Source organism: Pristiophorus japonicus, chromosome 5 (assembly GCF_044704955.1).
Source record: "Pristiophorus japonicus isolate sPriJap1 chromosome 5, sPriJap1.hap1, whole genome shotgun sequence".
Taxonomy (NCBI): domain Eukaryota; kingdom Metazoa; phylum Chordata; class Chondrichthyes; family Pristiophoridae; genus Pristiophorus; species Pristiophorus japonicus.
In genome coordinates this window covers 281,419,196-281,442,082 of record NC_091981.1, presented here as the reverse complement: position 1 = coordinate 281,442,082, position 22,887 = coordinate 281,419,196, and the positions used below count along the sequence as shown (strand labels likewise).

Below are 22,887 nucleotides of genomic sequence, written 5' to 3'. Positions count from 1 at the left end.
CTCTCACATGTTCACATACATTGAATTATTAGTTCTGCAACATTTGTCACATTTCTTGCTGATCATACATTTAAATTATGTAGGATCAATTCTTCATTTAATTTACATTTAATTTAATTAAACTGTTAACTATATGCCATCGCTGGGATTATTGCTCTTGCAGTATTAAGCATCAATTGCTAATGTCTTCTGACACTGTAAATATACCCTGAAACTAGTTCCTTTTCACTTTTCATTTCCGGTCTTTACCCTCTCCTCCCACCCTCCTTGAAGCTATCTATTCTTTGCTGGTTGCTGGGCACCCCACAGTAACTTACCCAAATGGCTGTTCCTCACATGTGAGCCTTGAAACTGAATTTAAATATGAGTTTGGGGATTGTCATTGCAGCTGAGTCTGATCCTGCTCTCACTCAATATTAGCAAAGTTGGATTCACTGACTACCAATAAGGAGTGGTAATTATGGCCAATTCAGCCCCAGCTGGAGTATTGTGTCCAATTCTAGGCATCACACTTTAGGAAGGACATTAAGACTTTGGAGAGGGTACAGATGAGATTTACTAAAATGGTTACAGGAATAATGGTTAAAAAAAATGAAATTAAAGGCTTTTTATCTGAATGCATGGAGCATTTGTAATAAGATAGATGAATTAGTGGCACAAATAGTGATGAATGGGTTTGATTTAATAGCCATTACAGAGACGTGGTTGCAAGGTGATTAGGTTTGGGAACTAATTGTTACAGGGTACTTGATGTTTCGAAAAGACAGGCAGAATGATAAAGGAGGGTGGGGTGGGGGGGGGTAGCCCTGATAATAAAGGATGACATAAGTGTAGTGTCCCTGCACCTTACTACAAACTCACACGAGGCACGGATATATCAGATACGGTCACTCTGTGACCTTCACCTTTATTGCCAGGACCAAGGAGTGCTGACCCTGGGTGGAACCTCCCCTTTTATACCTGGAAACCCAGCTGGGGAGTGTCTCCCGCAAGTTCACCCCCTGTGGTCATGGTGTGCATTTCTAGGGTACAGTGTACATGAGTTAACAGTTACATGACTATGTCATTGCAAGATGGTTAAATACATGACATCACCTCCCCCCTTAAGTCTTTTGTTTCAGAGGTTAAGTCTGTCAGGTGGTCGACGCTCTCTCGTGGAGCGCCGCAGTTGTGGCTCTGGTGGCTGAGCCTCGGCACATGTCTCTTGTCACTTGAGGTGATTCCGGCCTGTCCGGGCTGGCCGAAGGGACTGTGCATGCTGAGGACTGTCTTTGTTGCTCGTCCGCTGGCAGTGGTGTGGGTGCCATTTCATGCTCTTCATCAGGTTCCTCCGTGTCTATGCTGAATCTTTTCTTTACTTGGTCCAAGTGTTTGCGGCATATCTGCCCATTGTTTAGCCGGACCACCACGACTCTTAATTCCTTCTTTGCCAATTACGGTGCCCTCAAGCCACTTGGGTCCCAAAGCATGGTTAAGAACAAATACCGGGTCATCTATTTCTATACACCTCCCTCTTGAGTTTCGATCATGGAGCTCGGTTTGGGACTGGCGCTTGCCCTCAACAATGTCTGCCAGGGCTGGGTGAATGAGGGACAGCCACGTCTTGATTGTGCGTTTCATGAGGAGTTCCGCTGCGGGACACCCGTGAGCGACTGTGGGCGGGACCTGTAGGCCAGCAGGAGGCGCGATAAGCGCTACTGAAGGGAGGGTCCTTGGATTAGTAGCATGCCCTGTTTTATGACTTGGACTGCCCATTCTGCCTGGCCATTGGAAGCTGGCTTGAATGGCGCTGTCCAGACGTGCTTGATACCATTGCCCGACATAAACTCCTGGAATTCATGGCTGGTGAAATGGGCCATTGTTGCTGACCAGGATGTCCGGCAAGCCATGGGTCGCGAAAACCGTACGCAGACTCTCCACGATGATAGATGTCGTGCATGAGTTCAATATGATGCACTCGATCCACTTCGAGTATGCATCGACAATGATCAGGAACATTTTCCCCATGAACGGGCCCGCATAGTCTACGTGAATTCGTGGCCATGGTCTGGTGGGCCAGGGCCACGGGCTGAGTGGGGCCTCCCTGGGGGCATTGCCCAGCTGGGCACACGTCATGCACCTGCGAACCCAGTGTTCCAGGTCTGAGTCAATCCCCGGCCACCATACATGTGACCGGGCAATGGCCTTCATTAACACGATGCCAGGGTGCTCACTGTGGAGTTCCCTGATGAATGCTTCCCTTCCTTTCTGGGGCATGACTACCCGGAAGCCCCATAGCGGCAGTCGGCTTGGATGGAGAGCTCATCCATCCGTCTCTGAAACGACCTGACTTCCTCGGGGCATGCCCTGTGTGCGGGTGCCCAATCCCCAGTCAGGACACATTTCTTTATCATGGATAGGAGGGGGTCCCTGTTGGTCCAGAGTTTGATCTGGCGGGTTGTAATGGAGGAGTCCGCAGTGTCAAAAGCCTCAACGGCCATGACCATCTCGGTGCTCTGCTCCGACCCCCCCCCCTCGGTGGTGGCCAGTGGGAGCCTGCTGAGCGCGTCAGCACAATTTTTGGTGCCTGGCCGGTGCCGTATGGTGTAGTCATGCACAGCCAGCGTGAGGGCCCAGCGCTGTATGTGAGCTGACGCATTGGCGTTGACAGCCTTGCTGTCGGACAACAAGGATGTTAATGGCTTGTGGTCTGACTCTAGCTCGAACTGTCTACCAAAAGGGTACTGGTGCATCTTTTTCACATCGTAAACACACGCGAGTGCTTCCTTCTCGATCATGCCGTATCCACGCTCTGCCTGGGAGAGTGACCTGGAGGCGTAAGCCACCGGTTGGAGTTGGCCGTCATCATTAGTCTGCTGCAACACACACCCAACCCCGTAGGATGACGCATCGCATGTTAAGACCAGTTTTTTTACAGGGGTCATACAAAATCAACAGTTTGTTGGAACACAGCATGTTCCTCGCCTTGTTGAAAGCCCGTTCTTGACAGTCCCCCAAAACCATTCACAACCTTTATGCAGGAGCATGTGTAATGGCTCCAACAATGTGCTTAAGTTCGGCAGAAAGTTTCCAAAGTCGTTCAAAAGTCCCAGGAATAATCGCAACTCCGACGTGTTGCCGGGCCTGGGTGCCCGGCGAATCGCCTCCGTTTTTGATTCAGTGGGCCGGATCCCATCTGCGGCAACCCTCCTGCCCAAAAACTCGACCTCTGGGGCCAAAAACACACACTTGGCCCTTTTCAGCTGCAAGCCTACCCAATCCAATCGGCGTAGCACCTCCTCCAGGTTGTGGAGGTGTTCCTCGGTGTCTCGACCCGTTATGAGAATGTCGTCTTGGAATACGATCGTTCCAGGGATGGATTTGAGCAAGCTTTCCATGTTTCTCTGAAAGATGGCTGCTGCTGAACGAATGCCAAACGGATACCTGTTGTAGACAAATAATCCCTTGTGCGTCGTGATGGTGGTCAGAAGCTTGGATTCTTCAGCCAGTTCCTGAGTCATGTAGGCCGAAGTGAGGTCCAACTTCGTGAACAGCTTGCCACCTGCCAGGTCCTCCGCTCTCGGAAGCGGGTATTGGTCTTGCAGCGATACTCAGTTGATGGTGGCTTTGTAGTCGCCACAAATCCTAACTGAGCCATCTGCTTTGAGGACGGGAACGATGGGGCTTGCCCAGTCGCTGAATTCAACGGCCAAAATTATGCCCTCTCTGAGCAGCCTGTCCAGTTCACATTCAATTTTTTTACGCATCACAAACGGCACCGCTCTGGCTTTGTGGTGCACTGGTCTGGCGTCCGGAGTGATGCGTATCACTACTCTAGTGCCCTTGAACGTTCCGACACCAGGTTGAAACAGTGACCCGAATTTTTGCAGGACCTGTGAGCATGAACTTCGCTCCACGGATGAAATGGCGTGCACATCCTGGCCAAGTGTCCACTGACATTACAAATCCTATAGGTATATTGCTGGAACCTGCAGCTTTTCGCAGTGTGTCTGCCCCCGCACCTCCAGCATGAGCTGAGATTGAGATTGCTGTTAACAAAAGGACTATTACCAGGCATTCCTCTCTGATTGCCCGTTTGACTGTTTCTAAGCACTCTGATGGTGGGTGTTAATGGTCCCATCGCGGGACGCATTGTTCCTCGAGATGACGTGACTTGCCGATCCCCTTTCCATTGTCCTTGTTGCGGGCCCACCCTAGAGCCTGTTGCTGCCTGGGCGGTTTCAAAATGCCCTTGCCTGCCTGCGGGGTCCAGAGCTGCGTTCACCATGTTAACTCCCTGGTCCGTCGCCACGTTTGGACCAGGGCTGCGCGCGTAAATTAGCTTGGTCTCCTCTTCCCCTGCCATAAAGGTCTGAGCTATCAACGCCACCCCTTCTAAAGTCAAGTCCTTAGTCTTTATGAGCTTCCTGAAAAGGCCGGCATGATTAATGCCCTCGATGAAAAAGTCCCTTAACATCTCCCCTCCTGCAAGCATCGGAGAACTTACAGAGACTGGCCAAGTACCGCAGTTCCGCCACGAAGTCCGAGACGTTTTGTCCCTCCCAACGCCGATGAGAGTAGAACCGGTGCCGGGCCATGTGTACGCTACTCGCCGGCTTGAGATGCTCACTGATCAGCTGGCTGAGTTCTTCAAAAGACTTGTCCGCCGGCTTTTGGGGTGCGAGCAGGTCTTTCATCAGCGCATACGTCTATGGCCCACAGCTGGTCAGTAGATGCGCCCTCCGCTTGTCAGCCGCTGTCTCTTCCAGCCAGTCCTTTTGTGACAAAGCTCTGCTGGAGTCTTTCCACGAAGTCGTCCCAGTCCTCACCCACACAGTAACACAGTAACGTTCCTCTGTGCCACCGGTGGCCATCCTTGTGTTTCGGTGATTCCCGTTTCTCGTCGCTAAATGTAGTGTCCCTGCACCTTACTACAAACTCACACGAGGCATGGATATATCAGACACGGTCACTCTGTGACCTTCACCTTTATTGCCAGGACCAAGGAGTGCTGACCCTGGGTGGGACCTCCCCTTTTATACCTGGAAACCCAGGTGAGGAGTGTCTCCCGCAAGTTCACTCCGTGGTCAGGGTGTGCATTTCTAGGGTACAGGTACAGTGTACATGAGTTACAGTTACATGACTATGTCATTGCAAGATGGTTAAATACATGACGAGGTGTATTTGGACTTTCAGAAGGCTTTCGACAAGGTCCCACACAAGAGATTAATGTACAAAGTTAAAGCACATGGGATTGGGGGTAATGTGCTAACGTGGACTGAGAACTGGTTGGCAGACAGGAAGCAAAGAGTAGGAGTAAATGAGTACTTTTCAGAATGGTAGGCAGTGACTAGTGGGGTACCGCAAGGTTCTGTGTTGGGGCCCCAGCTGTTTACATTGTACACTAATGATTTAAACGAGGGGATTAAATGTTGTATCTCCAAGTTTACGGATGACACTAAGTTGGGTGGCAGTGTGAGCTGCGAGGAGGATGCTATGAGGCTGCAGAGTGACTTGGATAGGTTAGGTGAGTGGGCAAATGCATGGCAGATGAAGTATAATGTGGATAAATGTGAGGTTATCCACTTTGGTTGTAAAAACAGAGAGACAGACTATTATCTGAATGGTGACAGATTAGGAAAAGGGGAGGTGCAACGAGACCTGGGTGTCATGGTACATCAGTCATTGAAGGTTGGCATGCAGGTACAGCAGGCGGCTAAGAAAGCAAATGGCATGTTGGCCTTCATAGCGAGGGGTTTTGAGTGCAGGGGCAGGGAGGTATTACTACAGTTGTACAGGGCCTTGGTGAGGCCACACCTGGAGTATAGTGTACAGTTTTGGTCTCCTAACTTGAGGAAGGACATTCTTGCTATTGAGGGAGTGCAGTGAAGGTTCACCAGACTGATTCCATGGATGTCGGTACTGACATATCAAGAAAGACTGGATCAACTGGGCTTGTATTCACTGGAGTTCAGAAGAATGAGAGGGGATCTCATAGAAACGTTTAAAATTCTGACGGGTATAGTCAGGTTAGATGCAGGAAGAATGTTCCCAATGTTGGGGAAGTCCAGAACCAGGGGTCACAGTCTAAGGATCAGGGGTAAGCCATTTAGGACCGAGATGAGGAGAAACTTCTTCACCCAGAGAGTGGTGAACCTGTGGAATTCTCTACCACAGAAAGTTGTTGAGGCCAATTCACTAAATATATTCAAAAAGGAGTTAGATGTAGTCCTTACTACTAGGGGGATCAAGGGGTATGGCGAGAAAGCAGGAATGGGGTACTGAAGTTGCATGTTCAGCCATGAACTCATTGAATGGTGGTGCAGGCTCGAAGGGCCGAATGGCCTACTCCTGCACCTATGTTCTATGTTTCTATGACAATAAGGACAGTAGAGAGAAAGAATCTGGCTCAGAAGATCAGGAAGTAGAATCAATATGAGTGGAGCTAAGGAATAACAAGGGGCAGAAAACATTGGTGGGAGTAGTATATAGGCCCCCTAACAGTAGCTATACGTTAGACAGAATATTAATCAAGAAATAGTAGGAGCTTGTAACAAAGGTAATGCAATAATCGTGGGGGACTTTAATCTTCATATAGACTGGACAAATCAAATTGGCAAAGGTAGCCTGGAGGACGAGTCAATGGAATGCATTTGGGACAGTTTCCAAGAACAACACGTCATGGGAACCAGGGAACAGGCTATTTTAGATCTTGTATTGTGTAATGAGACATTAAATGGTATGAATACACGTTAAATGGTACGACACTGAAAAGTGTAGAGGAACAAAGGGACCTTGGAGTACAAGTCCACAGATCCCGAAATGTAGCAGGCCATGTAGATAAGTTAGTTAAGAAGGCATATGGAATACTTGCCTTTATTAGTCGAGGCATGGAATACAAGAGCAAGGAGGTTATGCTTGAAAAAGCACTAGTTAGGCCGCAGCTGGAGTACTGTGTTCAGTTCTGGTCACCACATTACAGGAAAGATGTGATTGCACTGGAAAGGGTGCAGAGGAGATTTACAAGAATGTTGCCTGGACTGGAGAATTTTGGCTTTGAGGAAAGATTGGAAATGCTGGGTCTGTTTTCTTTGGAACAGAGGAGGCTGGGGGAGACCTTATTGAGGTGTATAAAATGATGAGGGGCCTGGATAGAGTGGATAGGAAGGACCTGTTTCCCTTGGCAGAGGGTTCAACAACCATGGGACATAGATTTAAAGTAATTGGAGGGAGGTTTAGAGGAGATATGAGGGGAAAGTTCTTCACCCAGAGGATGGTGGGGGTCTGGAACTCACTGCCTGAAAGAGTGGTAGAGGCAAAAACCCTCACATTTAAAAAATACTTGGATGTGCACTTAAAGTGCCACAATCTGCAGGGCTACAGACCAAGAGCTGGAAAGTGGGATTAGGCTGGATAACTCTTAGTCAGTCGATGCAGTTACAATGGGCCGAAATGGCCCCCTTCCGTGCTGTAAATTTCTATGATTCTATGGAAAAAAAAATTCTATGGATAATTAATAATCTCATACTAAAGGATCCTCTGGGGCAGTGTGATCATAATATGATAAAATTTCACATTACGTTTGAGAGACTGTCAAGTCCGAAACTATAGTCTTATACTTAAATAAAGCCAATTACATAGGTATCAAGAGTGAGTTGGCTAAGGTAGATTGGAAAAATAGATTAAAAGGTATGGCAATAGATAATTTAAATAAATATTTCATAATTCTCAACAAAAACACATTTAATTGAGAAACAAAAACTCCACAGGAAAAGTGATCCATCCATGGCTAACTAAAGAAGTTAAGGATAGCATTAGATTGAAAGCAGAAGCTTATAATGTTGCGAAGAATAGTAGTAAGCGTGAGGATTGAGTTTCAGAAACCAACAAAGGATGACCAAAACATTGATAAAAAGGGCAAAAATAGACCGAGAAAACTGGCAAGAAATATAAAAACAGATTGCAAGAGCTTCTACAAGTACGTAAAAAGGAAGAGAATAGCAAAAGTAAACATTGGTCCCTTAGAGACTGAGGCACAAGAAATTATTGTAGGGAATAAGGAAATGGCAAAAACATTAAACAAATATTTTGTCTCTGTCTTCACAGTAGAAGACGCAAAAAGCATACCTAAAATGGCGGGGAAACAAGGGTCTAATGAGCGTGAGGAGCTTAATGTAATTAATATAAGTAGAGAAAAAGTACTAAAAAGAATCTTTCAAAATTCCTTAGATTCTAGACGATCCCAGCAGATTGGAAGGCAGCAAATGTAACACCGCTATTCAAGAAAGGAGCGAGAGAGAAAACCGGGAACTATAGGCCAGTTAGCCTGATCTCCGTCATCGGAAAAATGCTCGAATCCATTATTAAGGAAGTGGTATCAGGGCACTTAGATAATCATAACATGATTAGGCAGAGTCAGCATGGTTTTATAAAAGGGAAATCGTGTTTGACAAATTTATTAGTGTTTTTTGAGGATGTAACTAGCAGGGTAGCTAAAGGGGAGCCAGTAGATATAGTATATTTGGATTTCCAAAAGGCATTCAATGAGGTACCACATAAAAAGTTATTACACAAGATAAGGGCTCATGTGATTGGAGGTAATGTATTAGCATGGATAGAGGATTGGTTAATGGACAGAAAACAGAGAATAGGGATAAACCTGTCTTTTTCAGGTTGGCAGCCTGTTAACTAGTGGGGTGCCGCAAGGATCACTGCTGGGGCCTCCGCTATTTACAACCTATATTAATGACCTAGATGAAAGGACCGAGTGTAATGTATCCAAGTATGCTGACGATAGAAAGCTAGATGCGATGGTAAGCTGCGAGGAGAATACAAAGCGTCTGCAAAGGGATATAGATAGACTAAGTGAGTGGTCAGTAAGGTGGCAGATGGAGTATAATGTAGGGAAATGTGAGGTTATTCACTTTGGTAGAAAGAATAGAAAAACAGAATATTTTTTAAATGGTGAGAAATTTTTAAATGTTGGTGTTCAGAGAGATTTGTGTGTCCTTGTGCAAGAAACACAGCAAGGCAAATGACATGTTGTCCTTTATTGCAAAGGGGTTGTAGTATAAGAGTAAAGAAGTCTTGCTACAATTGTACAGGGCCTTGGTGAGATCACACCTGGAGTGCTGTGCACAGTTTTGATCTCCTTATCTAAGAAAGGATATACGTGCCTTGGAGGCGGTACAGCGGAAGTTCAGTAGATTGATTCCTGGGATGATGGGGCTGTCTTATGATGAGAGATTGTGTAGAATGGGCCTATACTCTCTGGAGTTTAGAAAAATGAGATGTGATCTCATTGAAACATACAAGATTCTGAAGGGGATTGACAGGGTAGATGCTGAGAGGTTGTTTCCCCTGGCTGGAGTATCTAGAACTAGAGGTCACAGTCTCAGGATAAGGGGAAGGCCATTTAAGACAGAGATGGGGAGGAATTTCTTAACTCAGAGGGTTGTGAATCATGGAATTTTCTGCCCTAGAGGGCTGTGGATGCTGAGTCTCTGAATATATTCAATATATTTAAGTGCCTTGGGACATTTTACTACATTAAAGGCGTTATATAAATAAAAGTTATTATTATTATTCAAGACTGACATAGATAGATTTTTCGAGTCTAGGGGAATCAAGGGATATAGAGATCGGGTGGGAAAGTGGATTTGAGGTCGATGATAAGCCATGATCTTATTGAATGGCAGAGCAGGCTCGATGGACCATAGAGTCTTCTCCTGCTCCTATTTCTTATATGGATTACAGTTACATGGATAGACTGGAGAAGCTGGAGTGGTTCTCCTTAGAGCAAAGAAGGCTAAGAGGAGATTTAAAGGAGGTGTTTAAAATCATGAAGGGTTTAGATAGAGTAAATAGGAGTAGGCCATTTAGCCCCGCAAGCTTGTTCCGCCATTCAATGCGATCATGGCTGATCTGTGACCTAACTCCATATGTACTTCTGCCCCATATCCCTTTTATACTTTTGGTTAACAAAAATATTATCAATCTCAGATTTAAAATTTTCAGTTAACCTAGCATCAGCTGCTGTTTGTGGAAGAGAGTTCCAAACCTTTCATTTTATGGACGGGCTTATTTGCACTGTGTTTCTGGTTGATTGGCACTCCATTATCACATGACTGGATTGCTGATTGGTCCCCTTGAAGGATAAGCCCGGTCCAAGTTCTGAGTGACTTTGCAAAGTGTAATTCGAGCCATTCTGACTTCAGAATTTCCCTGCAAGCAGTCACAGAGAGGATAGAGCTCCCAGCAAAAGCCTACAAAACCCCTGTCCCCTGCTCAAGTGCATGTCTCCCCTCCCCCAGCCGAAGTTCCCACCCCCGAGCCCAAGTTCCTTACCCCAGCGCAATTGCTGCCTCCCCCAACTGAAGTCCCTTACCCCAGCGCAAGTGCATATCCCCGCAGCCCTGCCATAGATGGGGCATTGTGCGTGGGCCATGGATTGTTAACAGGTTTATTGGGTATGAAGTGAATAGTGACAGTGTCATGACTTCCGGATTTCATCCACCATAGGTGTAAAGGGGGTTGTGATAAGACTTCCCTGAGTTCCCTCTCTCCCCTCTGATCCCCCTTCATGCTTCCCCATCTCTTTCTCTCCTCCCCCCTCGCCCCCATCTCTCTTCCCACTCACATCTCTCTCTCTCTTTATTTCCCCCCGCCCTCCTGTGTCTCGCTCTCTCTCTTTCTCTCCTCCTCCCCCCCCGCACCCACATGTCTCTTTCTCTCTGCCCCCTCGCCCGCCGCCTCTCTCTTCCACTACCTCCGATGTTTTCCCTCCCACAGAAAGCCACAATAATGCAAAGGCTGGAAGCAATGTTTCAGCAGCGGACTCCATGTGGACTCATCAGGGCCTCACTTCCGGTTTCGGGTCTGAGGAGTCTGCGCATGCGCAAGTGCATCGGGGGCGGAGTCCAGAGAACGCAGGCACAGAAAAAACAGTGCATATAGTCACTTTTTTTATTCGTTCATGGGATGTGAGCGTCGCTGGCCTGGCCAACATTTATTTCCCATCCCTAATTGCCCTTAAGAAGATGATGGTGAGCCATCGTCTTGAACCGCTGCAGTCTGTGTGGTGAAGGTAGTCCCACACTGCTATTAGGGAGGGAGTTCCAGGATTTTGACCCAACGAAGATGAAGGAACGGCAATATACTTCCAAGTCAGGATGGTGTGCAACTTGGAGGGGAACATGGAGGTGGTGGTGTTCCCATGCGCTTGCTGACCTTGTCCTTCTAGGTGGTAGAGGTCGCGGGTTTGGGAGGTGCTGCTGAAGAAGCCTTGGCGAGTTGCTGCAGTGCACCTTGTAGCCACGGTCTGCCGGTGATGGAGGGAGTGGATGTTTAAGGTGGTGGATGGGGTACCAATCAAGTGGCTGCTTTGTCCTGGATGGTGTCGAGCTTCTTGAGTGTTGTTGGAGCTGCAGTCATCCAGGCAAGTAGAGCGTATTCCATCACACTCCTGACTTGTGCCTTGTAGATAGTCCTAAAATCCAGTGTCACATTTTATTTGATAACAAACACTATTTGAAGCGCTTTGGGACATTTTACTACGTTAAAGGCACTATATAAATACAAGTTATTGCTGTTGTTGTTTATCAAAATCAACATTTTTCTTTACAATTAGGAAAAGGAGAATGGTCAAAAGCAGTGTGGGATCCTTAAAAATTGATAATAGTAATACTGTAAATGAAAATAAGGAAATGAAGAACATGTTAAATAATTACTTTGCATCGGTATTTATAGTAGAGGAAGAGGATAGTAGCCGGACACCCTAAGGAATCTAATTTTGAATCAGAGACAGGGACTCACTATAATTAACATAAACAAAATAACAGCAGTGAAGAAAATAATGGCACTAAAGTGTGACAATCCTCAAGACCAGATGGTTTCCAGCCCAGGGGTTAAAGGAAGTAGGTGAGAACATTGCAGATGCCCTAACTATAATCTTCCAAAGTTCAATTCGGGAACCATTCCTTTAGAGTGGAAAATTGCACATCACTCCACTATTTAAAGGTGAGAGAGGGAAACCAGAATTATAGACCAGTTAGCCTAGCATCTGCTGTTGCAAAATTACTAGAGTCTATAATTAAGGATGGAGTGACTGAACACCTGAAACTCGGGTAAATCGTGGAGAGGACCTGGGGCGGTCGAGTCTTGGGGTGGAGGGGAAGTCGGTCATTTTAATCAAACACATCTGTCGGGAAACCAATGGGATGAGGCGCAACGATGTTTTTGCATCCCGTCTGATTTTACTCTCCACTGAAGTAAAACCACGTTCCACCCAATCCCGTGGTTTTCTCACCTGATGGGTTAGGTTAAAATGACCCCTTTAGACTTTGCTTGGGTATCTGGATGAACATTCTTGGTCCTCCTGGTCCTACCAGAAAAGCTTTTTACATCCTTTTTACATTGGATCTCTAACCAGCGTACGAAGCTTAAATAAAAGAGACTATGAAGGTATGAGGGCAGAGTTGGCTAAAGTGGACTGGGAAGATAGATTAAAGTGCAGGATGGTTGATGAACAGTGGTGTACATTTAAGGAGATATTGCACAACTCTCAAGAAAAATATATTCCAATGAGGAGGAAAGGGTGTAAGAGAAAAGATAGCCATCCGTGGCTAATTAAAGAAATAAAGGACAGTATCCAATTAAAAACAAGGGCATACAAAGTGGCCAAAACTAGTGGGAGGACAGAAGATTGGGAAGCTTTTAAAAGCCAGCGAAGAATGACTAAAAAAATGATTAAGAAAGGGAAGATAGACTATGAAAGTAAACTAGCACGAAATATAAAAACAGATAGCAAGAGTTTCTATAGGTATATAAAAAGGAAAAGATTGGCTAAAGTAGATGTTGCTTGCTTAGAGGAGGAGACCGGGGAATTAGTAATGGGGAACATGGAGATGGCAGAAACTCTGAACAAATACTTTGTATCAGTCTTTACAGTAGAGGACACTAACAATATCCCAACAGTGGATAGTTAAGGGGCTATAGGGGGGGAGGAACTTAACATAATCACAATCACTAAGGAGGTGGTACTCAGTAAGATAATGGGACTAAAGGCAGATAAATCCCCTGGACCTGCTGGCTTGCATCCTCGGGTTTTAAGAGAAGTAGCGGCAGGGATAGTGGACGCACTGGTTGTAATTTACCAAACTTCCCTGGATTCTGGTGAGGTCCCAGTAGATTGGAAAACTGCAAATGTAACGCCCCTATTTAAAAAAGGAGGCAGACAAAAAGTGGGAAATTATAGACCAGTTAGCCTAACATCTGTGGTTGGGAAAATGTTGGGAGTCCATTATTAAAGAAGTAGCAGCAGGACTTTTGGAAAAGCATAATTCGGTCAGGCAGTTAGCATGAATTTATGAAGGGGAAGTCATGTTTGACAAATTTGCTGGAATTCTTTGAGGATGTAACGTACAGAGTGGATAAAGGGGTGTATTTGGACTTCCAAAAGGCATTTGACAAGGTGCCACATAAAAGATTACTGCACAAGATAAAAGTTCATGGGGTTGGGGGTAATATATTAGCATGGATAGAGGATTGGCTAACGAACAGAAAACAGGGAGTCGGGATAAGAACATAAGAACATAAGAATTAGGAACAGGAGTAGGCCATCTAGCCCCTTGAGCCTGCTCCGCCATTCAACAAGATCATGGCTGATTTGGCCGTGGACTCAGCTCCACTTACCCGCCCGCTCCCCATAACCCTTAATTCCCTTATTGGTTAAAAATCTATCTATCTGTGATTTGAATACATTCAATGAGCTAGCCTCAACTGCTTCCTTGGGCAGAGAATTCCACAGATTCACAACCCTCTGGGAGAAGAAATTCCTTCTCCACTCGGTTTTAAATTGGCTCCCCTGTATTTTGAGGCTGTGCCCCCTAGTTCTACTCTCCCCGACCAGTGGAAACAGCCTCTCTGCCTCTATCTTGTCTATCCCTTTCATTATTTTAAATGTTTCTATAAGATCACCCCTCATCCTTCTGAACTCCAATGAGTAAAGACCCAGTCTACTCAATCTATCATCATAAGGTAACCCTCTCATCTCCGGAATCAGCCTAGTGAATCGTCTCTGTACCCCCTTCAAAGCTAGTATATCCTTCCTTAAGTAAAGTGACCAAAACTGCACGCAGTACTCCAGGTGCGGCCTCACCAATACCCTATACAGTTGCAGCAGGACCTCCCTGTTTTTGTACTCCATCCCTCTCGCAATGAAGGCCAACATTCCATTCGCCTTCCTGATTACCTGCTGCACCTGCAAACTAACTTTTTGGGATTCATGCACAAGGAGTCGGTCTCATGGTGCTCTAAAAGAGTTTCATGCACAAGGAGTCGGTCTCATGGTGCAACGGTAGTGTGTCTGACTCCAGTTCAAAGGGTTGTGTGTTCAAATCACTTCGGGGTCACTGTTCTCTTACTTAAAAGAGTTTCATGCACAAGGACCCCCAGGTCCCTCTGCACCGCAGCATGTTGTAATTTCTCCCCATTCAAATAATATTCCCTTTTACTGTTTTTTTTTCCAAGTTGGATGACCTCACATTTTCCGACATTGTATTCCATCTGCCAAATCTTAGCCCATTCGCTTAACCTATCTAAATCTCTTTGCAGCCTCTCTGTGTCCTCTACACAACTCGCTTTCCCATTAATCTTTGTGTCATCTGCAAATTTTGTTCCACTACACTCTGTCCCCTCTTCCAGGTCATCTATGTATATTGTAAACAGTTGTGGTCCCAGCACCGATCCCTGTGGCACACCACTAACCACCGATTTCCAACCCGAAAAGGACCCATTTATCCCGACTCTCTGCTTTCTGTTAGCCAGCCAATTCTCTATCCATGCTAATACATTTCCTCTGACTCCGCGTACCTTTATCTTCTGCAGTAACCTTTTGTGTGGCACCTTATCGAATGCCTTTTGGAAATCTAAACACACCACATCCATCGGTACACCTCTATCCACCATGCTCGTTATATCCTCAAAGAATTCCAGTAAATTAGTTAAACATGATTTCCCCTTCATGAATCCATGTTGCGTCTACTTGATTGCACTATTCCTATCTAGATATCCCGCTATTTCTTCCTTAATGATAGCTTCAAGCATTTTGCCCACTACAGATGTTAAACTAACCGGCCTATAGTCACCTGCCTTTTGTCTGCCCCCTTTTTTAAACAGAGGCGTTACATTAGCTGCTTTCCAATCCACTGGTACCTCCCCAGAGTCCAGAGAATGTTGGTGGATTATAACGAATGCATCTGCTATAACTTCCGCTATCTCTTTTAATACCCTGGGATGCATTTCATCAGGACCAGGGGACTTGTCTACCTTGAGTTCCATTAGCCTGTCCAGCACTACCCCCCCGAGTGATAGTGATTATCTCAAGGTCTTCCCTTCCCACATTCCTGTGACCAGCAGTTTTTGGCATGCTTTTTGTGTCTTCCACTGAAGACCGAAGCAAAATAATTGTTTACGGTCTCAGCCATTTCCACATTTCCCATTATTAAATCCCCCTTCTCATCTTCTGAGGGACCAACATTTACTTTAGTCACTCCTTTCCGTTTTATATATCGGTAAAAGCTTTTACTATCTGTTTTTATGTTTTGTGCAAGTTTACTTTTGTAATCTATCTTTCCTTTCTTTATTGCTTTCTTAGTCATTCTTTGCTGTCGTTTAAAATTTTCCCAATCTTCTAGTTTCCCACTAACCTTGGCCACCTTATACGCATTGGTTTTTAATTTGATACTCTCCTTTATTTCCTTGATTATCCACGGCTGGTTATCCCTTCTCTTACTGTCCTTCTTTTTCACTGGAATATATTTTTGTTGAGCACTATGAAAGAGCTCCTTAAAAGTCCTCCACTGTTCCTCAATTGTGCCACTGTTTAGTCTGTGTTTCCAGTCTACTTTAGCCAACTCTGCCCTCATCTCACTGTAGTCCCCTTTGTTTAAGCATTGTACGCTCGTTTGAGACACTACTTCCTCACCCTCAATCTGTATTACAAATTCAACCACTCATTCCGAGAGGATCTTTTACTAGGAGATCGTTTATTATTCCTGTCTTATTACACAGGACCAGATCTAAGATAGCTTGCTCCCTTGTAGGTTCTGTAACATACTGTTCTAAGAAACAATCCCACTGTAGTCCCCTTTGTTTAAATAGTCCCCTTTGGGATAAATGGTTCATTCTCGGGTTGGTAATTACTAAATAGTGGGTTGCCGCAGGGATCAGTGCTGGGACCCCAACTATTTACAATCTATATTAATGACTTGGAAGAAGGGACCGAGTGTAACGTAGCCAAGTTTGCTGATGATGCAAAGATGGGTGTAAAAGCAATGTGTGAGTGGGACACACAAAATCTGCAAAAGGACATAGACAGGCTAAGTGAATGGGCAAAAATTTGGCAGATGGAGTATAATGCTGGAAAGTGTGAGGTCATACTCTTTGGCAGAAAAAAAATCAAAGAGCAAGTTATTATTTAAATGGGAAAGATTGCAAAATGCTGCAGTACAGTTGGTCCTGGGGGCACTTGTGCATGAAACACAAAAGGTTAGTACAGTTGGTCCTGGGGGCACTTGTGCATGAAACACAAAAGGTTAGTATGCAGGTACAGCAAGTGATCAGGAAGGCCAATGGAATCTTAGCATTTATTGCAAAGGGGATAGAGTATAAAAGCAGGGAAGTCTTGCTACAGTTATAAAGGGCATTGGTGAGGCCACACCTGGAATACTGTCTGCAGTTTTGGTTTCCATATTTACGAAAGGATATACTTGCTTTGGAGGCAGTTCAGAGAATATTCACTCAGTTGAATTCGGAGATGAGGGGGTTGACCAATGAGGAAGGGTTGAGTAGGTTGAGCCTCTACTCATTGGAATTCAGAAGATTGAGAGGTGATATTATTGAAATGTATAAGATTATGAGGGGGCTTGACAAGGTGGATGCAGGGAGAATGTTTCCACTGATGGGGGAGACTAGAACTAGAGGGTATAATTTTAGAATAACGGGCCGCCCATTTAAAACTGACATGAGGGGAAATTTCTTTTCTCAGAGGGTTGTAAATCTGTAGAATTCGCTGTCTCAGAGAGCTGTGGAAGCTGGGACATTGAATAAATTTAAGACAGAGATAGACTGTTTCTTAACCCGATAAAGGAATAAGGGGTTATTGGGAGCGGGCAGGCAAGTGGAGCTGTATCCATGATCAGATCAGCCAAGATCATATTAAATGGCGGAGCAGTCTCGAGGGGGCCGTATGGCCTACTCCTGTTCCTATTTCTTATGTTCTTATGTATACCTGTTGGGGCCTCCGCTGGTTGTGCAGTGGGTTTCATTGGTTGGAGCGGGCACGGCAGTTACTGGATGTTGAAGGACTGGAAGTTGTTATATAAGGTGTTCTGATTTAGGGAGAGAACAAATAGAAACATGACTAATGCCTTCAAAACATCTTGCAACAAATGAGAAAACACACTGAAGCTGAATGTGAATAAGTTCACAGTGCAGAAAATCAATTATATAGGACACACACTGCAGAGAGCCTTGTGCCTGATGGAAAAATATCAAAGCGATCAAACACTTGAAAAAAATCAAGCGACCTCTATAATGTCTTGGTATGGCGTACTATTTTAGACAAATTGCTACCTAATTTGATGGATGTCAGAAAACTGCTTTAAAAAAAACAGCATGACCTCTCCAATGCTGAAATATTACTTGTCCAAGCTATTAAGGATTACGGTTTACTCTTCTAGTTTAAGTATGGGTGCAGTATTACTACAGGAGGGCCAATTCTTAGTGTGTGATTTATGAGCATTTACTCCACCTTTTACCCAAGTAGAAACTATCAGATGTTCTATTGCGGCACAGAATGTTTCACCATTACGTATTGTACAAAATGTTGAGGAGAATAACTGTAAACAGAGAATCATACTGCACAGAAGGAGAGAAGTTGGTCCATCATGCCTGTGCTGGCTATTTGAAATTAGTCCCACTCACCTCTTTCCCCATAGCCCTACAATTTTCTCCCCTTAGTATTTATCCAGTTCCTTTTTTGAAAGTTACAATTGAATCTGCTTCCACCACCCTTTCGGGCAGCGTTCCAGATCACCATAACTTGCTGCAGAAAAACATTTCTTCTCAACTCACCTCTAGCTCTTTTGACAATTACCTTAAATTTGTGTCCTCTGGTTACCAACCATTTATGAAAAAGTTATTGAATGAAATCTGACCAGGACTAAGAGCATGTAACTTAAGTTGTATAAGTGCAGTTTTACAATAAATTACAAAAGCAGTATGTAGCCGATGCTTTAAGTCAAAATTACACACCTGAAAATTACACACCTGAGAGTTAACAAAGAAAAGAAAGAAAGACTTGCATTTATTTCACGCCTTTCATGACCACTGGACGTCTCAGAGCACATTACAGCCAATGAAGTATTTTTGAAATGTAGTCACTGTTGTAATGTGGGAAACGCGGCCAATTTGCACACAAGCAAGCTCCCACAAACAGCGATGTGATAATGACCAGATTATCTGTTTTTCTGTAATGTTGTTTGAGGGACAGATATATTGGCCAGGTCTCCGGGGATAACTCCCCTGCTCTTCTTCGAAATAGTGCCTTGGGATCTTTTACATCCACTTGAAAGGGCAGACGGGGCCTCGGTTTAATGTCTCATCCGAAAGACGGCATCTCCAACAGTGCAGTACTCCCTCAGCACTGCACTGAAGATAATCAAATAACTGTGTGAATGGTAACTGTCTTCAAATTTCACAAACAAGATTATGAAAGATCAAATTGAGAAAGATCAGTCATTACAACATTTATTCGCTGTTGTATCCCAGCTGAAGTAGTTTTAGATAATAAACCTCAGTTTGCAAAAAAGGCATTCCGGAAATTTAGCAAAGCTTACAGATACAAACACACAACCTCGCTACCGAAGCACCTCAATTAATTGCGAAGGCTCAAAGTGGTTCAAATTGCAAAACACTTGCTGAAGAAGCAAAAATGTGTGCCTATATACTTCCACCTCAGAACGACTTCTCAAACAAAAATCATCAAAGCAATTTGACAACTAAATACCTGTCCAACCAAGTAAGCAACAGATGTACAGTACAATGACTGAGTATCTCATAGTAAAGCCATTGTTACCAGTAGATGGGGTGAGAGTGTATGTACCCAAACAAAATGAATCATGACCGGCATTTGTTTTTTAGAAGGGTGACATACCGAGACCATAATTAGTATAAAAGCAGGTGATCAACAGTTCAGAAGGAACAAAAGAGACCTTATCAAAATGTCTGAAAGGTTACAGCCAGTATAAGAGCTGATCGAAGAAACTAAAACAGTGGAACAACAAACTAAATCTGAAAATAGTAAGAGCAAACTGGAATGGAGATGCCAAGCCAGAATCTAAAAGCCATCTGCTAGACTAGATTGATAGCCTGAATGTACAATAATAAAATCTTCTAATAATCATCACCACGTATACTTTGAATTTTAAAAATTAGAATTTCTAGTAAGAAGGGAGATGTAACGATGGGGATTAATTTTCACCACCTAGGCTGTAATGTGGCAGAGCGAATCACCTGCCCATAATAGAATCCACCCATTGATTCTGTGGGATGAAAATCGGTCAGGTACTATAATGGTCGCATAATCCACTCCACCGCATTACCGCTGAGGTGGTAAAATTGAAGGTGGCTCTTATCGAGGTCGATTTGGACTGTTCGACGTCCAACCGGTAGAGTGCACTGGCTGGCTTCCCATTCCAGCAGGGAAGGGGCCCTTGTGATTTCGAGGCCCTGGCCTCATTTAAATGTGCCGGTCAAGCTGTGGGGTGCCAAACAGGCATTCATGGTGAAGCTCTAGGCCTCAAAATCGGGCCTGGGCAGCTACCAGCGTGTTAAGTTGTGGGTGGGGGTCCCGGGGCAGCAGCGGCCCAGATTATTTTTGTTGTCCCTGGCAGAGCACTTCATCAGGGCCCACATAAATAATTCAACACTTGGCGTTAGCGATCCTCTTTAGTTCCATCACCCATAGAACTGGTTAAAGGCTGCACTGCCCAGGCTCTGACCAGTTTTGACCTAAAATGGTAATCAGGGTCCTATTTACGTGATGGGATCCTGATTTCAATAGAAAGGACCTGAAACAGGCAGGTGCTTTGAGCACTTGGTGCTGGCACTTTTCAAAATGGAGCTGACAATATCGCAGGTGTTAATGGGTCAGTAAATCCAAATACCTTATTTTGAGGTTATCGCCAGGGGAAGGCAGTATCAGTACCAATATGTCTAAAGTTTTTAGAACCATCAAGTGTTGGATATGGGATTGATATAAAATAATGGATGAAATTTGCAGGACTTTGCATCAAGTAGGCAGATTATAAGACAATCAAACATGCACTACGTGTGATTTTCATTCATTGACTTTGTGCTCCCACAAGTTGCCGAAGAGCCACCCACTGCGTGGGAGGCCTAACAGTGGTGCTGGGTCTCTGAAGCTAAGCTGACATTTTGGACTAAAGCTCAAGATATGTTGCAGGCAGTCTCCTCTGAGTGTCATTGATAAAGTAGACTACCAGTGTCACAAGGACCAGCGACCCAGAACAAAATCCAGGCTACCAGCTCTTAAAGGGAAAATGGGGGTGAATTTCTACAGGGGATTTGCTGCTCATCTGCCGTAGATTTAGCAGAAGAGCCGCAGAGAAACCAGCATCAACACCATTGCCGTTATTTTTGTGGGGTTTCCACAGCTTTCCATTGAAGTTACGACAAATGAGTGGAAGATCCCCTGTTGAGAATCACCTCAAATACCTTTATCACAATGTTTGGATTGGATTTAAACCGAAGTGCCAACCGGTCCCTTATTTGCACACAATCTACACAAATGGTAGCATTTCAGCATAGTCACATTTAAGTAGTATCGTATTCTTCTGTTACTGATTATTTGCAGGATCAATATGTAGAACTGATAAACTTCAACAGTTTCTACTTGATTGCTGTTTTAGTGGAGTGGTACCATTTGTTTAGTATGCAGAAATGCAGCTAGATCCTGATCATTGAGGTGAATGCCAGGCGAAAGTAAACTTGTAGAATCGCAGCACTTGATACTTGTGGGAATAAGTGACGAGGTGGCAGTACGGTTTTATCACAGCAGTGACTGCAAGAGTGGGTGCCATCATTTCAGCTTGTCCATTTCTGACTCCACGCTTTTCATCCTGTTTCTTGTAGTCACTGAACAAGAGACTAAAGTTCCCAAGAAAACCATCATCATGTAAGTGCTTAGTTTCTTCATTACCTCTTGTGTAAGCTGTCATGCTTGTCATCTCACCGCATGCTTGATCACGTCATGCAATCCATACAGATAATCAGTGTTTCCCTGTGCATGTCAGTGTTTGTCATAATCACAATTTGGTTGGCTTAAGAACATGGTTTTCATAAGTTTCAGAAAGGCAATATCTGAATTACATTAACATTAAATTGACCTTTTGATAAAGAAGATGAATTTGTTTAGCTTAGTCAATTACTTTAATCACTTGGCACATGCTTTAAAAATGCAGCTTCTGTTGCAGTTAAGATCACATTCAGACCAAATACTCAGAGCTGAATGCTTATACGTGCCAGTTCTTTTCTATTTTGATGTGCATTTTGAATGTAATTATTGATGACCACTAATTTTATAGTTGGAGTGTAAAACTGATATTCTTCATCCAAATCAATTCAGTAGCTGTACATTTCATATAAGTCTGCTACATAAATTGGAAATATGTATTGAATTAAAAGTATAACTGCAACAGATATTGTCTCCTGAAATTTAAGTGAAGTATTAAAACTGATGTATTAGTATCTGAAACAATAATTGATCAATTAATTGAGTATAATATACTGACTGCAAATGTCTCGGGAATCAATTGTTGACTATCATTTAGAAAATTTATAATGATTCACTGCAATTCTTCAGTACGGCTAATAACGTGGTTCAACCACATAGATCACACTTACTACTAGAATCCACATTGGCAAATAAAGATTTGAACCTGAATAAAACAGCATCTGCAATCTTTTAAATTATTAAAAATGGTTTCAAATCCATAATCACATCTCAGGGTTTATATGATGGTTATAAGCCCACTTACAACACCATCTGAAACTCCTTCAGTGATTATTAGCTGTATTGTATAATAATAACCCAATGACTTTTCAGTCAACTAAGTATGTTCAGTTGGCACAATGCATCAAAGGTACAAATTGATACAGGGTAGTAGGGTCTTGAAGATTTTGTAGAGTGAAATGAGAGAATCTCATTGTGTTTTTTAGCTTTCTTCCTATAAACATATAACTTCTTTTTTCTAGTATTAATTGTATTTAATGAAGTATAATGAAGTCAATTCTTTCACCATTTTCACAGTCATGTCAGAAATACAGTATATATGGTAGAGGTTGATGTTCCAGCCATGCATGATGTAAGTTAGTTAGTTCTCAGTTCGAAGATGTTGGTAAAAGAATCCTATATTTTTATAATTTTGTATGCCTTCTGCCAACTGACTAAAGAAGGTGTATTAGGAACAAACATTCACTGGAAAACTATACAGACCTTCTTTTGTATAGTAGCTGGTGTAATCTCTTTTAAGAAATGAAGCATGGTGTTAAAGCAGCAATTCTAAATTGCAGACAGAAATATAATTTAACAGAATGAATAACAGTTACTATTGGCCTTATGTCTACCCGATTTTGGTTGAAACATGCATGTCAGCACTTTGTACCTGAAATAAATAAGACACAGATTGAATCAAGAAGCAACCATTTTTAATGATTATATAATTTTTAACATTACTGAGTGCATTGGCATGATCTAAAATGTATGGCATCTAACTGATATTTAAGATTGCCTTGCTTACCAACTAATCAAAAATCTGCCACCAT

The 22,887-nt window shown here is 43.8% G+C and overlaps 1 protein-coding gene across 32 annotated transcripts in view; it reads left to right on the top strand.

The window, feature by feature from the left end:
• The window catches only part of LOC139264722 (obscurin-like), a 571,531-nt gene that overhangs the window by 413,606 nt on the left and 135,038 nt on the right, over nt 1-22,887 (top strand). For 4 of the 32 annotated variants that reach the window (XM_070881712.1, XM_070881711.1, XM_070881709.1 and 1 more), the window contains one exon: nt 21,196-21,238. The exons of the other annotated variants lie outside the window; for them this stretch is intronic. In XM_070881712.1, coding sequence (XP_070737813.1) covers nt 21,196-21,238 — 43 coding nt within the window. The remainder of the gene's footprint in view (nt 1-21,195; nt 21,239-22,887) is intronic. 32 annotated transcript variants of the gene reach the window in all.